This window comes from Odocoileus virginianus, chromosome X, assembly GCF_023699985.2.
Source record: "Odocoileus virginianus isolate 20LAN1187 ecotype Illinois chromosome X, Ovbor_1.2, whole genome shotgun sequence".
NCBI classification, from domain to species: Eukaryota; Metazoa; Chordata; class Mammalia; order Artiodactyla; family Cervidae; genus Odocoileus; species Odocoileus virginianus.
In genome coordinates, this window is record NC_069708.1 from 11,027,244 (window position 1) to 11,045,607 (window position 18,364).

Here is an 18,364-nt window from a genome sequence, read left to right on the forward strand (position 1 = left end):
TGTGACATTGCTGTCATAAATAATTTATACCATTTCAAAGAACACACAGACTATGAATTCGAATATGAAAGTCAAAGAAGTAAAATACTGAATAATCCATGCCCCATATCAAGTTACTATATTACCAAGGATTTTATACATGTTACTCTATTTCAACACTTTCAATGACTAGGGTTCCCAAAGTTCTTTTCCGCACCTACAGTAAGGTTAAAATGGAAAAACAAAATGCTTTCTGGGCTATCTCAAAAGAATGCTTTTAAATATTAGAGAAGTTCAAAAGCTTTCTAGCATACTGTAGCATTATAACATAATCTAATCATATGTATATACTATGTTCATTTTCCAAAACATAGGGATTTAAGATTCAGAAGTATAATTCACCAGTATCCAAGAGAGAGGTAACTATAATTACTTACACTCTGGGAAAAAGATAAAAGGGACATAGGCAGTTTAAGTGGTTTGTTCTTGGTTTTTTGAAGCAGATGGAAAACCAAACAGAAGCAGAACTTTGTCCATCTGGCTCCTGTCCAGTTAATCCAAATTATAAAATAGCCTGTCTATGGATTTGGTAGACTGATAATAAATCATGCAATGCTCGTTAAAGGCAGAAAATATTAGTTTTACCCTTTATTCTATATTGATTATGTATTTTTTGCCATTTCATGTTTTGGGTGGAAAACTGCTTATTTATTGTCACTAAGAGACTGGACTCTTTATTGGACATTTTTACCTAAGCTTTTCATTTATGTACTTCACTAAAGGCACAATGGCCCCTAAAACAGGTAGTTTTAGGCCCCTAAAACACAGTAAGTAATCTGTGCCATTCACTCCTTTGAAGAATGTTTTTACAAAGTTCACCTTAGCCATATTTGCCTGAGACCATATAGATCCTTTATATCCCTTCAACACTGTAACTAGCTGCTCATGGTCACCTTCCTAGTGGCTCTTTGGCTAAGGAGAAGCCTGCCACCTGACAGAATCTTTATTGGGTGGTTAGAAAAGAATGTCTCTAATAATTGACTCACTTTTCTTTTTCCTGGCAAAAAATATAAATTGTGAGAGTTCAGGCTAGGGAAAGAATGTATTTCACACCTCAGTAACACATATAAGTGGCATCCTCAGGCCAGTAGCACTAAGGGTATGGCCTGATAGCACTCCCACTGAGGACAAGCAATCCAGAAGTGAAGCCTTGAGATTGTAATAAAGTGTTTCAGAAGCTACTGTGGGAGGGCTTAATTTCAGCTAATCAAGGTCATGAGGTAGTGCACTCAGGAGGGGAATACAGGAGAAGGCAACAGGGTAGAGAGTTACACTGAAGGATGTGCTACATGTTTAGGTTGGGTAGGGTTCATGACAAAGTCGTTACCCTTTACCAAGGACTCCTAAAACTTTCTTTTTCTTCTGCATGCTTTCCCCTTTAAGTGACTTATATATTATGGCTAGCCAAATGCACATGACAGTTAAATAAAATAATCAGAGATCACTTTACCTTGGAAGAGAATGGGAAACAAGGTTACTAGAGTTAAGACTTAGGTCTGATAAGTAGATGTATTCATAAATGTACATTATCTGAAGGCCAACTAGAAAGGAACAGAGCTCTTGAGACAGAAAACTTCAGACTCTGCCTACTTATCTCCCAGAGGGAGGAGCAGTGAGCTGTGTCCCATCAAAGTCCTCGTTTCTTGGACAGTTTGGATAATCTAGGACCTGGGTCAATTTTAACTGTGCTAGTCTACTAAGGTATTAATGTAACCATAAGATATCATGCTCTTATGAAAAGAAACATGGGAGTTTTACCTGATTTTAGAAGCAAGACATCTTGCTTTTTTTAATAATAAACTACTGGGTTGGCCAAAAGGTTCTTTTTTTTCTCCCATAAGATGGCTCCAGTAGCACTTAGTTGTCTTTAACTTCATTGAAAACAATTTTGTTAGATTGTATTGTGATGGCTATCATATCAGCATACATTAAAAAAACTTATCAAAATTGGTGAATTTCTGTGTAGCCATTTTGATATTGAAGATGGAAGAAAAAAGCAACATATTATGCTGTATTATTTCAAGAAAGGTAAAAATACAACAAAAATGTAAAAAAAAGATTTGTGCAGTGTATGGAGAAGGTATGGAGAAGTGTATGGAGAAGTGATTGAATGTGTCAAAAGTGGTTTGTGAAGTTTCATGCTGGAGATTTCTTGCTGGTTGATGCTCCCTAGTCAGGCACACAAGTTGAAGTTGATAGTGATCAAATCGAAACACTGAAAATAATCAATGTTATACCATGAGAGAGATATCTGACATACTCAAAATAATCAAATCAAGTGTTGAAAATCACTTACACCATTTTTGGTTATGTTCATCACTTTGATGTTTGGGTTGCACATAAGTGGGAAAAAAACCTTCTTGACTGTATTTCTGCATCCAATTCTCAATGAAAAACACAAACATTCCGTTTTTAAAACAAATTGTAAGCAATTAAAAGTGGATACTGGGGGAGGAGCCAAGATGGCAGAGGAATAGGACGGGGAGACCACTTTCTCTCCTACAAATTCATCAGAAGTATAACTGAACGCAGAGCAAACTTCACAAAACAACTTCTGATCGCTAGCTGAGGTCATCAGGCGCCCAGAAAAGCAACCCATTGTCTTCGAAAGGAGGTAGAACAAAATATAAAAGATAAAAAGAGCGACAAAAGAGCTAAGGACGGAGATCCGTCCCGGAAAGGGAGTCTTAACAGAGGAAGTTTCCAAACACCAGGAAACCCTTGCACTGGCGGGTCTGGGGGAAGTTTTTGAATCTCGGAGGGCAACCTGACTGGGAGGGGAACAATAAATAAAACCCACAGATTACGTGCCTAAAAGCAACTCCCAGCAGAAAAGTACCCCAGGCGCCCACATCCACCACCAGCAAGTGGGGGCGGAACAGAGAGGAGCGGGCAGCATTGCTTAGAGTAAGGACCGGGCCTGAGTGCCCTGAGGACAATCAGAAGGAGCTTTTGTGAGTTACCAACTTAAACTGTGGGACAGCAAAAGAGAGAGAGAAAATTAACAGGCCCGAACACACTGCCAGCCTTTCGCAGAACAAAGGGACCGAGCCAGTCCAGAGAACAGCTCGCAGGATACGGACCGGCCCAGCCCCGCCCGAGACTGGAGGCAGGGGGGAGGGGAAAGGGGCAGGCTCGGCCCCAAGGACCGCAGCCCCTACCGCACTGCAAACAGGTCTCCAGTTTCTAATCAAAGACCTCCTGAGATTCTGGATGGTCAACATCCCGCCAGGAGGGTCGCAAGACACAGGGCGCAGGCACGGGCAGTGACTGGGGCTGGGGACGCGGAGGGCAGAAGGCGAGCTGCACCCGGGGAAAGTGCGCCCTTCAAGCCCCTGGCTGCCTGAGCCGCTCTGACGGGGAAGGCACAAAAAGCAGGCGCAGCTTTTTGTTCCATGCTTTTGTGGAACACCCGAGGGCTGGAACCGCGCACAGCACAGGGCACGCTCCATATAGAGCAGCCGGGAGCCTGAGCAGCGTAGACGGGGAAAGCAGCGCAGGTCCCTCCCCACAGCGCGAGGGAACTAGCAACCTGAGTAAGAGTCCACCTCCACCCGCCTGTGTCAGGGCGGAAATTAGGAACTGAAGAGACCAGCAAACAGAAGCCAAATAAACAAAGGGAACCACTTCAGAAGGGACCAGTGTAACAGATTAAAATCCCTGTAGATAACACAGACTACACCGGAAGGGGCCTGGAGATATCGAGAAGTGTAAGCTGGAATGAGGGGCTATCTGAAACTGAACCGAACCCACACTGACCGCAACAGCTCCAGAGAAATTCCTAGATATATTTGTACTTTTTTTTTAAGTAAAAAAAAATTTTTTTTCTCTTTTATTTTCTTTTAAAATTCCCTATTACTCCCCCATTACTCCTTAACTTTCATTTTCATAGATTTTTATGATTTTTTTAATTAGGAAAAATTTTTTTTTTCTTTTTCTCTTCTATTTTCTATTTTTCTTTTTCTCTTATTTCCTTTTACAGTCCTCTATTACTCCTTAATTTTCATTTTCATTACCCTATAACCTTACAAATAAAAAGAGAAGCCCTATTTTTAAACCAAACTTCATACATATTTCTAAAATTTTTTTGTGTGTTTTGGTTTTTGTTTTTAATATAGTATTTTTAAGAGTCTAACCTCTACTCTAGATTTTTAATCTTTGTTTTTCAGTATATGATATAAATTGTGGACATTTAAGAATCCAGTATTCAGTTCCCATTTTTTATTCAGGAGTGTGTTGATTATTCTCTCCCAATCTTGACTCTCCATTTTCTACCTCAGAACACCTCTATTTCCTCCTTTCTCCTTCTCTTCCCAATCCAATTCTGTTAATCTTTGTGGGTGTCTGGGCTACGGAGAACACTCTGGGAACAGACAACTAGGTAGATCTGTCTCTCTCCTCTTGAGTCCCCCTTTTTCCCCTCCTGCTCATCTCTATCTCCCTCCTCCCTCTCCTCTTCTTCGTGTAACTCTGTGAACCTCTCTGGGTGTCCCTAACGGGGGAGAATCTTTTCGCCATTAACCTAGAAGTTTTATTATCAGTGCTGTATAGTTGAAGAAGTCTTGAGACTACTGGAAGAATAAAACTGAAATCCAGAGGCAGGAGACTTAAGCCCAAAACCTGAGAACACCAGAAAACTCCTGACTACATGGAACTTTAAGTAATAAGAGACCATCCAAAAGCTTCCATACCTACACTGAAACCAACCACCAGCCAAGAGCCAATAAGTTTTAGAGCAAGACATACCACGCAAATTCTCCAGCAACGCAGGAACACAGCCCTGAATGTCAACATACAGGCTGCCCAAGGTCACACCCAACACATAGACCCATCTCAAAACTCAATACTGGGCACTCCATTGCACTCCAGAGAGAAGAAATCTAGTTCCATGCACCAGAACACAGATGCAAGCTTCCCTAACCAGGAAACCTTGACAAGCCAATCGTCCAACCCCACCCACGGGGTAAAACCTCCACAATAAAAAGGAACCACAGACCTCCAGAATACAGAAAGCCCACTCCAGACACAGCAATCTAAACAAGATGAAAAGGGAGAGAAATACCCAACAGGTAAAGGAACATGAAAAATGACCACCAAGTCAAACAAAAGAGGAGGAGATAGGGAATCTACCTGAAAAAGAATTTAGAATAATGATAATAAAAATGATCCCAAATCTTGAAAACAAAATGGAGTTACAGATAAATAGCCTGGAGACAAAGATTGAAAAGATGCAAGAAATGTTTAATAAAGACCTAGAAGAAATAAAAAAGAGTCAATTAAAAATGAATAATGCAATAAATGAGATCAAAAACACTCTGGAGGGAACCATGAGTAGAATAACAGAGACAGAAGATAGGATAAGTGAGGTAGAAGATAAAATGGTGGAAATAAATGAAGCAGAGAGGAAAAAAGAAAAAAGAATCAAAAGAAATGAGGACAACCTCAGGGACCTCTGGGACAATGTGAAACGCCCCAACATTCGAATCATAGGAGTCCCAGAAGAAGAAGACAAAAAGAAAGGCCATGAGAAAATACTCGAGGAGATAATAGCTGAAAACTTCCCTAAAATGGGGAAGGAAATAGCCACCCAAGTCCAAGAAACCCAGAGTCCCAAAAAGGATAAACCCAAGGCGAAACACCCCAAGACACATATTAATCAAATTAACAAAGATCAAACACAAAGAACAAATATTAAAAGCAGCAAGGGAGAAACAACAAATAACACACAAAGGGATTCCCATAAGGATAACTGCTGATCTATCAATAGAAACCCTCCAGGCCAGAAGGGAATGGCAGGACATACTTAAAGTAATGAAAGAGAAAAACCTACAACCTAGATTACTATACCCAGCAAGGCTCTCATTCAGATATGAAGGAGAATTCAAAAGCTTTACAGACAAGCAAAAGCTGAGAGAATTCAGCACCACCAAACCAGCTCTTCAACAAATGCTAAAGGATCTTCTCTAGACAGGAAATGCAGAAAGGTTGTATAAACATGAACCCAAAACAACAAAGTAAATGGCAACGGGACCACACCTATCAATAATTACCTTAAATGTAAATGGGCTGAATTCCCCAACCAAAAGACAAAGATTGGCTGAATGGATACAAAAACAAGACCCCTATATATGCTTTCTACAAGAAACCCACCTCAAAACAAGAGACACATACAGACTAAAAGTGAAGGGCTGGAAAAAAATATTTCACGCAAACGGAGACCAAAAGAAAGCAGGAGTCGCAATACTCCTATCAGATAAAATAGACTTTCAAATAAAGGCTGTGAAAAGAGACAAAGAAGGACACTACATAATGATCAAAGGATCAATCCAAGAAGAAGATATAACAACTATAAACATATATGCACCCAACATAGGAGCACCACAATATGTACGGCGAACGCTAACGAGTATGAAAGAGGAAATTAATAGTAACACAATAATAGTGGGAGACTTTAATACCCCACTCACAACTATGGATAGATCAACTAAACAGAAAATTAACAAGGAAACACAAACCTTAAATGACACAATGGACCAGCTAGACCTAATTGATATCTATAGGACATTTCATCCCAAAACAATCAACTTCACCTTTTTCTCAAGTGCACACAGAACCTTCTCCAGAATAGATCACATCCTGGGTCATAAATCTAGTCTTGGTAAATTAAAAAAAAATTGAAATCATTCCAGTCATCTTTTCTGACCACAGTGCAGTAAGATTAGGTCTCAATTACAGGAAAAAAAAAATGTTAAAGATTCAAACATACAGAGGCTAAATAACATGCTTCTGAATAACCAACAAATCATAGAAAAAATAAAAAAAGAAATCAAAATATGCATAGAAATGAATGAAAATGAAAACACAACAACCCAAAACCTATGGGACACTGTAAAAGCAGTGCTAAGGGGAAGGTTCATAGCAAATCAAGAAACAAGAAAAAAGTCAAATAAATAACCTATCTCTACACCTAAAGCAATTAGAGAAGGAAGAAATGAAGAACTCCAGGGTTAGTAGAAGGAAAGAAATCTTAAAAATTAGGGCAGAAATAAATGCGAAAGAAACTAAAGAGACCATAGCAAAAATCAACAAAGCTAAAAGCTGGTTTTTTGAAAAAATAAACAAAATTGACAAACCATTAGCAAGACTCATTAAGAAACAAAGGGAGAAGAACCAAATTAACAAAATTAGAAATGAAAATGGAGAGATCACAACAGACAACACTGAAATACAAAGGATCATAATAGACTACTACCAGCAGCTCTATGCCAATAAAATGGACAACTTGGATGAAATGGACAAATTCTTAGAAAAGTATAACTTTCCAAAACTGAACCAGGAAGAAATAGAAGATCTTAACAGAGCCACCACAAGCAAGGAAATCGAAACTGTAATCAGAAATATTCCAGCAAACAAAAGCCCAGGACCAGATGGCTTCACAGCTGAATTCTACCAAAAATTTAGAGAAGAGCTAACACCTATCTTACTCAAACTCTTCCAGAAAATTGCAGAAGAAGGTAAACTTCCAAACTCATTCTATGAGGCCACCATCACCCTAATTCCAAAACCAGACAAAGATGCCACAGAAAAAGAAAACTACAGGCCAATATCACTGATGAACATAGATGTAAAAATCCTTAACAAAATTCTACCAAACAGAATCCAACAACATATTAAAAAAATCATACACCATGACCAAGTGGGCTTTATCCCAGGAATGCAAGGATTCTTTAATATCCGCAAATCAATCAATGTAATACACCACATTAACAAATTGAAAGATAAAAACCATATGATTATCTCAATAGATGCAGAGAAAGCCTTTGACAAAATTCAACACCCATTTATGATTAAAACTCTCCAGAAAGCAGGAATAGAAAGAACATACCTCAACATAATAAAAGCTATATATGACAAACCCACAGGAAGCATTACCCTCAATGGTGAAAAATTGAAAGCATTTCCCCTGAATTCAGGAACAAGACAAGGGTGCCCACTCTCACCACTACTATTCAACATAGTTTTGGAAGTTTTGGCCACAGCAATCAGAGCAGAAAAAGAAGTAAATGGAATCCAGATAGGAAAAGAAGAAGTGAAACTCTCCCTGTTTGCAGATGACATGATCCTCTACATAGAAAACCCTAAAGACTCTACCAGAAAATTACTAGAGCTAATCAACGAATATAGTAAAGTTGCAGGATATAAAATTAACACACAGAAATCCCTTGCATTCCTATACACTAACAATGAGAAAACAGAAAGAGAAATTAAGGAAACAATACCATTCACCACTGCAACAAAAAGAATAAAATACTTAGGAGTATATCTACCTAAAGAAACAAAAGACATGTACATAGGAAACTATAAAACACTGATGAAAGAAATCAAAGAGGACACAAACAGATGGAGAAATATACCGTGTTCATGGATTGGAAGAATCAATATTGTCAAAATGGCTAAACTACCCAAAGCAATCTATAGATTCAATGCAATCCCTATCAAGATACCAATGGTATTTTTCACAGAACTAGAACAAATAATTTCACAATTTGTATGGAAATACAAAAAACCTTGAATAGCCAAAGTAATCTTGAGAAAGAAGAATGGAACTGGGGGAATCAACCTGCCTGACTTCAGACTCTACTACAAAGCCACAGTCATCAAGACAGTATGGTACTGGCACAAAGACAGAAATATAGATCAATGGAACAGAATAGAAAGCCCAGAGATAAATCCATGAACCTATGGACACCTTATCTTTGACAAAGGAGGCAAGGATATACAATGGAAAAAAGACAACCTCTTTAACAAGTGGTGCTGGAAAAACTGGTCAACCACTTGTAGAAGAATGAAACTAGAACACTTTATAACACCATACACAGAAATAAACTCAAAATGGATTAAAGATCTAAATGTAAGACCAGAAACTACAAAACTCCTAGAGGAGAACATAGGCAAAACAGTCTCTGAGATAAATCACAGCAGGATCCTCTATGACCCACCTCCCAGAATATTGGAAATAAAAGCAAAAATAAACAAATGGGACCTAATGAAACTTAAAAGCTTTTGCACAACAAAGCAAACTATAAGTAAGGTAAAAAGACAGCCCTCAGACTGGGAGAAAATAATAGCAAATGAAGCAACAGACAAAGGATTAATCTCAAAAATATACAAGCAATTCCTGCAGCTCAACTCCAGAAAAATAAATGACGCAATCAAAAAATGGGCCAAAGAACTAAATAGACATTTCTCCAAAGAAGACATACAGATGGCTAACAAACACATGAAAAGATGCTCAACATCACTCATTATCAGAGAAATGCAAATCAAAACCACAATGAGGTACCATTACACACCAGTCAGGATGGCTGCTATCCAAAAGTCTACAAGCAATAAATGCTGGAGAGGGTGTGGAGAAAAGGGAACCCTCTTACACTGTTGGCAGGAATGCAAACTAGTACAGCCACTATGGAAAACAGTATGGAGATTTCTTAAAAAACTGGAAATAGAACTGCCATATGACCCAGCAATCCCACTTCTGGGCATACACACTGAGGAAGCCAGATCTGAAAGAGACACGTGCACCCCAATGTTCATCGCAGCACTGTTTGTAACAGCCAGGACATGGAAGCAACCTAGATGCCCATCAACAGATGAATGGATAAGGAAGCTGTGGTACATATACACCATGGAATATTACTCAGCCATCAAAAAGAATTCATTTGAATCAGTTCTAATGAGATGGATGAAACTAGAGCCCGTTATACAGAGTGAAGTAAGCCAGAAAGATAAAGAACATTACAGCATACTAACACGTATATATGGAATTTAGGAAGATGGTAATGATAACCCTATATGCAAAATAGAAAAAGAGACACAGATGTACAGAACAGACTTTTGGATTCTGTGGGAGAAGGCGAGGGTGGGATGTTTCGAAAGAACGGCATGTATATTATCTATAGTGAAACAGATCACCAGCCCAAGTGGGATGCATGAGACAAGTGCTCGGGCCTGGTGCACTGGGAAGACCCAGAGGAATCGGGTGGAGAGGGAGGTGGGAGGGGGGATCGGGATGGGGAATACATGTATATCCATGGCTGATTCATGTCAATGTATGACAAAACCCACTGAAAGGTTGTGAAGTAATTAGCCTCCAACAAATAAAAATAAATGAAAAAAACAAAACAAATATCCATGAAATAATAAAAAAAAAAAAGTGGATACTGTATGATAATGTGGAATGGAAGAGACCACCAAAGGCTGATTTTCATCCAAAGAAAGTGATATAGTGTATGTGGTAGGATTGGAAGGGAGTCCTCTATTATGAGCTCCTTCCAGAAAACCAAATGATTAATTCCAACAAGTACTGCTCCCAATTAGATCAACTGAAAGCAGTACTCTACAAAAAGTGTCTGGAATCAGTCAACAGTGAACGCATAATCTTCTATCAGGATAATGCAAGACCACATATTTCTTTGATGACCACACAAAAACTGTTCAGCTCGGCTGGAAAGTTCTGATTCATCCACTGTATTCACCAGACATTGCACCTTCACATGCCCTTTTGGTCTTCACAAAATTCTCTTAATGGAAAAAATTTCAATTCCCTGAAAAACTATAAAAGGCACCTAGAACAGTTTTTTGCTCAAAAAGATACAAAATTTGGGGAAGATGGAATTATTAAGTTGCCTGGAAAATGGCAGAAAGTAGTGGAACAAATTGGTGAACACAATGTTCAGTAAAGTTCTCTGTGAAAATGAAAAATGTGTCGTGTATTTATAACTTAAAAACCAAAAGAACTTTTGGGCCAACCCAATACAATTTTACTCATTAACTTTATATAAATCTATAACAATGAAGAACTGTTGGAACTATGTCATTTTCTAAGTTTGAGAAAGCTCTTAGAAAATGCATTGGTGATAGAAATCACATCATCAATTGCAGCATTTGCACCTAATTAAGCACATTTAAAATTAATCTATACACATCTGGACAACTACTTTAAGTCACATATAGCACTTACCTTCAAACTGAAACAATTTAGGAGAGACTGGCAGAATACTGTCATTTTATAAAAAGAAAGGATAAAGTTTAAAAACATTCTTGTCACCAGAACCACATTAGATGTAAAGAGGTATTCTGGAGTGATCAGGGGAAATCAACTTTGTGCTAGGACCCCAGTGAAGAAGTGACTGGGCCTGACTCCCACAAAAGAACCCTTGTTTCATTGGTCAGACACAGCGAGGGTACCTGCAGTCTTTGGTCTAGACCAGGGCAATAGTTTTTTACATTTCTTAGGGGAAATACTAAGAAACCAAATGTTTCTCAAAAGGTTTCAGTTTCCTTAAGAAATGAATATACGGTATGCTTTAAGAACTAGAGATTGCAATCAGAAGTTGGCCAAGTGGTCACCCTGGAGGGGGTGGCGGATGGGAGGGGATTGAAGAGGCGCTTCCTGGGAGCCAACACTGTGCTTTTCCTTGATCTGGATGTTGACTATATAGGTGTGTGCAGTTTGTAGAAAATACATTGAACTATATATGCATGAGATATATACTTGCCTATGTATTAGTTTCAAAAGTTTTTTTAAGTTAAAAAAAGACTATAATGTGTAAAATTTTGCTCTACAATTCTGGATTCATGACTTGCCTCAGTGTCACAAAGGATAGAAAGTATTTTCCAAACAACAAAATAACATACAGCACAGAACTTTATACCTAAATCATCAGGTGGGAAAGTGCATATTTTAAAATCTCAGTTTCAAAGTATCTTTTTTTTAGGACAAGAATAGCTGACATATAAGTGCGTGTTTTAACTACACTAGAAATAACTGAGGCTGGGGTAGAGAGTGGGAAGAGCACTAAATACAAAGATCTAAACACTGTTTTCTAAGCCTTGCTCCACCACTGTTGGCCCGAGCAAGGCACCTACTTAATGTCTGTCTATAAAATGGAAAAATTATCAAATGTTGACATTTATCAACACCTATCTAGGAGGGTCTGTATCAAGATGAAAAAGACTGTTTACAGAGAAAATAACGAGCAAATAAGTATTTGTATGTAAACAGAAGTGATTTTGTGAAGTCCATTCTATAAAAAGTAAGATAGAATCCCAAGTGTGCATGGAGGATTGTCACAAAACAAGAAGCTTGGACACTTTTTGCCATGTCCCAGATCTTATCAATAGACAGTAGTTCATTTAAAGTGTGCAATTCTCTGTTCTACCCTCTTGTAACACATCCCTTTATTCTCTGCCAGGTGTCTGGCAGCCAGAGCAAGAGTGGGAAGAAGGCCTGTCAGGGAGGCCTCCACTGGGCTATAGGCCTGTGTTGCCACCGGGCATGATACTCTTAGATACTCAGGTTTTCCAAGCGAAGCCCACAAAACAGTATTTTCAATGTAAAATCTGATATTTCAATGCTGGCATCTGATTCAAATGTTTATAAAATCACTATGTATACCAAACAAGTCTATAGGCTGGAGTGCACCCACAGGATGCCAGTTGTGACTTTCCAATTCTTTGCTTCTAATGACACCATTATCTCTAAACTTCCCCTTCTTTCTATGTGCCCATCTGTTACTTCATTGCTAATCCTATATTTTCAGCAGCAAATACGTTACAGTAAGACTCTGAAAAGAGGCCTGAAAAAAGGAATGTAGTCTTATTCTTGTTCTCAGCTTTACTCTATTATTTCCCCCTGTTTTTCCTTAGAAGATTGATCTTCCTCTTTATCTTAAACAAACACATGATCCATGATTATAATTTATGTGTCTTATTTTTTAACTATTTGATAAAAAATTAGGATACAGAGGGAACTCTGGTCCCCTTACAGCACTAATATCTAAATTTTAGGCTGAGGCTAACCATGTGAATGCCATCAGCCTTTCATCATGGTTCAAATGCTGAGGGGCGGCATTTGACTCATGTATGGTGTGTAACAGGAGTTTCACTCCACCCCATACATAGTTAAGGGTTATCATTATTGCAATCTATTTCATTCCCATGGATCTACCTCCATAAACTAATTTTTTGAGGGGTTTCTATGTTGTATTTAAATAAAAGTAAGGTTTAGAGGCACATGAAACTATACTCATGCACATCGGCCAGTGACTTGGAGATTCATTAGCATTGTACCTAACCTGATGTGATCAGAGAGGATAATTAGAGTGATACAGATTAGCATTTGCTGAGTATCGCTAACATGTTCCATGTGTTAACTTAACTATTAAAAGACCCCCCTTCCTTTACTAAAAGAAGGAAGTAAAACTCAGAAATGTTAAAAAAAAAAAATTTTCCAGGTGTCCACTCAGCTAATCAGTAGGGCTGGGACAGGAACTCAGGCCTACTGGACTATAGAGCCCATGCTCTGAACCAACTCTGCCCAAATAATTTGCAGACTGTAATGGCTGCCCTCAGAGTTGTTTTTGTTTTAAAAAACCCTTACTGATATTTAAAGCACTGCAAATGTTTTTGTTGATAAGCTCACATCAGTAATATCCTATTCTTATGTATCATCATATATAATAATAGCAATTAAAAACTGAGAATTTTTCACCCCAGAGCTCCAAAGTCTCTGGAATATACATCTCCCTTCCTAAATTGAGAATTATGCCAGCAGAGCTCTTTGATATTTATTTCTCAGAATCTAGTTCTGATTCTATGTCTCTGCAAGGCAGACCTCTTGAAGTTCACTCTTTGATGCAACATGGGCTCTGCCCCAGCCCTGTGGCCCTCCACTGCTCCTTCTTCCCTGGCTTTGGGGACCCCTGTCTCCTAGAAAGTGTTCTTACCCTCGCTCCTTCTTAGACTTCCCTTTCTCAATCTGCCCTTACCTACTCATGTTTCCCTAAATTCTCTCTGCAGTTCTCTTTTCTTTTCACATTCTGAATGCTGCCTCTCATTCAAATCCACAGTTTTAACTATATGCATAAGCTGGTGATATGCAGCATCTTCCCTGAGTGCCAGACCCAGATGTGTATTTGTCTATTGAACATCTCCTGGATGAAAAAGCCCCAAGCAGTCTCCTCAATTTGCCCCTACTCCTCAGTTCTCAGCCTCCATGTATGGCAGTCTTTCTTCCCAATTCTCCAAGCCAGAAACAGGAAAAGCTTGGCCTTTTCCCTCCCTCCAAGCTACATATCTTTACCCAATTCTAAGCCCTCCAATTCTATCCCTAAATCTCCTGTAATGACACATTTCCAACTCTCCATCCTACTGTCTTAGTCCAGCCCCGCTTCAGTCTCTGCCTATTCAACTGTAACTGCCCTCTGACTGCTATCCCTGACTCTGGTCCTCTCCCTTTCCATTCCACCCTCCATCCTGTTGACAGATGGATGCCACAAAAGCCCAAGTGTGATCAACCTTACTCCTGTTTAACATCTTTTATAAACACAGAAGGTCTCACGCCTCTCTGTCTAGTCCAAGGGTACTTGAGGCTGCAGTCACACTGAAACACTCTCCTGGCTTCCATCGCCCAGCCCACTCTTTGCCCGGATAGGTTTTACTTTTCATGACTCATTTCCCATTTCACTATCACTCCTGGGAAGCCCTTGCCTGGTCTTTCTCGGTGGCAGCTGAAGTGCCACACTTGAAGCACTCTATTATGCTGATAAATTTTCTGGTCAATCTGTAGAAACAGCTTAGAGTATAAAAACCACGTTCTTATTAATTAAGGGATTTAATGGAGGAAAGCCAGAGATTCATCTTTAAATCATATTTTCATCATTGGGCAGATAAAACCATCTGTCCAAGAACACAGGGGTATCGGCAAATACAAGGGCACTGTTAAGCAACAGTCCAGGCAGAGTTATAGGAACTCTTTCACCCTGGTGTTCCTTCAAGAAATCTATACCTACCTAAAGTCCCTGGTAGGTTGGAGGGCCACAGGAGGTTAACTGAGAGCAGCCCTCACTTCTTGAGATCCACCTGATTTGGGGTAGCTTCTGTCCTCTTTTTGGTGCTTGGTACATAAATATTTGTTGATTGAATAACATGCACCAAATATAAGTTATGTGTCAGGTACTGGGCATGGAATATCACATTTAACTTTCACAATGGAAAGAAGGAAAGGACGGAATTACAGCAACTTCCTCCATGGTAGCATTTTATTTTTAATCTACATGTATACAGTAATAGAAATACAGTATAGAAATCAATGATTTCTATAGTGAAATAATAGAGAACATTTCAATTACACTCACCTGGAGTGCTGCTGGTCCACAGCGGCAGATGTTTCTGTTGTCCTCCTTTGTATCTTACCTTATTTTTCTGCCAGAGTGCTCATTTGAAACTGTAATTCAATGGATTCTACATACACAACTCACACTTGCCTCATAAATGATCACTGATACTGCCTCAGAAATGATCACTGATAAAGTACAGTAAAAGCCTGATCAACCAGCAGATGTGGACAATAAAGAGGGAACTAGCTACTCCAAACTACCTAGCCAAGTATTAATTCAGGTCTGAAGATGAGTAGGCCAGTGCTCTTTTAACCAGAGCACTAGTCCTGCATGAATGAATGCTTCTAAAAGAGCACAATTTTTTTGTTTGTTTTTGGCTAGAAAAAGGTAAAGAAAAGGGTAAGAAATGCTGTTTACAAATGGCTATCTCAACTCGTTCAAATTCTGAGATGGACATATTTTAAGAGCATCATTTCAGTATTGAGGGCTGATTACCTCTTGAGTGGAAGATGAACACCCACACCTTTACCACTGTACTTGAGCTTAAGAGTTTCTCATCTCCTTGGAGGTTTTTCCTCTATGAACTCCACTTCTGTCATCCATCCTATTTAATCCTAAGTGTACTTCTAAAACAACCATGTTTGGCACTAGAATCAACATAATACATACATTTTAATCTAGGTATTAATTAGATTCTAACACTAATGAGTGTGGTAGAACACTGCAATGCCAAACTCACATATTTGGTTAGTTAGTGGAAGCTACCAGAAAGTCTCGCAGCTAAAAGACAATTTACAACTACCTTTAGGAATTTTTCCATTTTCTGAGTCTTTCTCCTCATGGAAAATCAAATGTGTAAAGAATTCAACCTACACAAAATTCACAGGATGTCTACCATCACAATCCTCCTTGATAAAAGGAAAGTATAAGAAATCCATCATGTATAAGATATTGAAGGGGCTGGGGAAGGAAAGCTTTGAAGAAACAAACTGGCTGCATTATATACAATGGAATTACTCTAGTGGAAATCTAGCCTCTCTAAAATCCAATATCTAAAAGTTTCTCTTTTCACAAACAACTACTGACTGTAAGCATTTAATTTTTATTTTACTTGAAACATTCTGACAAATAACAAACAGAGAATTACAGAATAGTGAATGAAGAATACATTGACAATAAGTAACAGACATTGGGAATGGCAGTACTGGGAATGAAGGTCTGACAGTATAGTGAAAGTTCAGAAATTATAGGAGATGCAAATACAGAATTACAGAAGACAAAAGATATTAAAGCTGTCATAATTTAAGAGTAAATAACATTTTATAGAAAACTGGATTAACTGTAAAACATGATTTTTCTTCCTTAAAAATTTTCTTAAGCAAATAACATGTTAGGGTGAAAGAATCTAAGAGTTACAAAGGGCTTTAATTATTATACCATCTAATCCAGTCTATTTTACAGATAAGGAAACCGAAGCCCAGTGAGTAGCTTTGCCTGGCAAGTAACCACTTAAAAGATTTTCATACTTCTAGAATATATGTTCATTTTCATTTCATCATATATTCTGTCATTTACCAAACAGTAACTAAAAGAGACATTAGAATCTAAACTCTGAACCCAGGTGTCACTTTGTAGATTGTTGCAAAAGGGACACATTAAAGATAAAAAGCACTACTTTAAAAAATATGTGAATTCCTCATTTGGCTTTAAAATAACACCTGTTCTTATCAACATTATTCTATATGGTGGGCAAACTGTAGTTACAGACTGAAAAAACTATGCTAACATAGATAGTTATGAGATTAGACATTTTTATAACCCTTAAAGATCTGTGCCATTTTTAAAGGGACTTACTTATATACACAAACAAAATACTTTTATAATATACTCCTTCATAACACTGTCTTTAGTGAGGAATTAGAATATTAACTATATGCTATGACCTTTTGATATTTTTTAGCTATATAATTTGGGGGGACACCAAAATAATAGTTTAAGAGAAGCCAAAATTTACCAGTGCCTCAAGTTATCTTTATGTACCACATGTAAAGTAACCATGACACAAAATCAATGTAATAAAATGAGTGCCTATTATGCATAAGATGTTAAAATTGTTTGGTTGGACATAATCAGGTCAAATTTAAAATCTGTTACTTCAATTCCAAATAATGTGGTAATACATTATTCCAAAATTTTTTGGAACCTGGTGGCCCATTTTCTAAAAGTTGTTTTGACTGCACTGGCATTTTGAACCTCTGTACTTCATGCCCTTCCCCCTTCCCCTCCCTGTGAGTAGTAAACCTTTTTGGATGTGTTCTATCTTTGTCGTATTTCCCAGATCCTCTGATTTGGCTCACTTTGGATTCCCTTCCCCCACCCTTTCTTCCCTGCCTTCCACTTTCTGCATTGCCTGTCTCCTGGCACTTTCCCTTCTCTTCCTCATTGTTCTCATCTTCTCCCTTCTCCTCTTCTCTCCCATTCCCCTTGTCTTTCCTCTTCCCCACTGCCCCCTCTTCCTCTTCTCTCTCAGTGTCTTCCCTCTCTCTCTCCTCCTCTCCTTCCTCCACTCTTTCTTCCCCCTCCTCTTCTCCCTCTCCCTCTCCTCCCAGTCCCTCCCCCTCTTTCTCTCCTCCTTCCTCCTCTTCTCCTTCCTCTTCCTCTCCTTCCCCCTCCTCTCCTTCCACCTCTCCCTCCTCCTCACCTTCTCCCTCTTCTAACTCTTCTTCCCCCTCTCCTTCTTCCTCCTCTCCCTCACCCCCTCCCCCCTCCTCTTCCTCCTCTCCTTCCTGCTCCCCATCCCCTTCTTCCTCTCCCTCCCCATCTTCTTCCTCCTCTCCCCCCTCTCCTTTCTGCTGCTCCCCATCCCCTTCCTCCTCTCCCCCCTCTCCTTCCTGCTCCTCCCCTTCCCCTTCCTCCTCCCCCTCCTCTCCTTCCTGCTCCTCCCCATCACCTTCCTCCTCTCCCTCCCCATCTCCTTCCTCCTCCTCCCCCTCTCCTTCCTGCTCCTCCCCATCTCCTTCCTCCTCTCCCTCCCCATCCCCTTCCTCTTCCTCCTCTCCTTCCTGTTCCTCCCCATCCCCTTCCCCTTCTCCCTCCCCATCTCCTTCCTCCTCTCCCCTCTCTCCTTCCTTCTCCTCATCCCCTAC

The 18,364-nt window shown here is 39.2% G+C and overlaps 1 protein-coding gene across 4 annotated transcripts in view; it reads right to left on the bottom strand.

Annotated features, from left to right (window-relative positions):
* Positions 1 to 18,364, bottom strand: part of RPGR (retinitis pigmentosa GTPase regulator) — a 78,056-nt gene that overhangs the window by 23,997 nt on the left and 35,695 nt on the right. Inside the window, exons 16-17 of one of the 4 annotated variants that reach the window (XM_020913676.2) lie at positions 17,726 to 18,328; positions 14,752 to 17,647 (exon numbers count right to left, since the gene is read on the bottom strand). The exons of the other annotated variants lie outside the window; for them this stretch is intronic. Of the exons in view, the coding sequence (XP_020769335.2) occupies positions 17,369 to 17,647; positions 17,726 to 18,328 (882 nt within the window). The 3' untranslated portion in view covers positions 14,752 to 17,368. Of the gene's footprint in view, positions 1 to 14,751; positions 17,648 to 17,725; positions 18,329 to 18,364 lie in introns of those variants that run through there. 4 annotated transcript variants of the gene reach the window in all.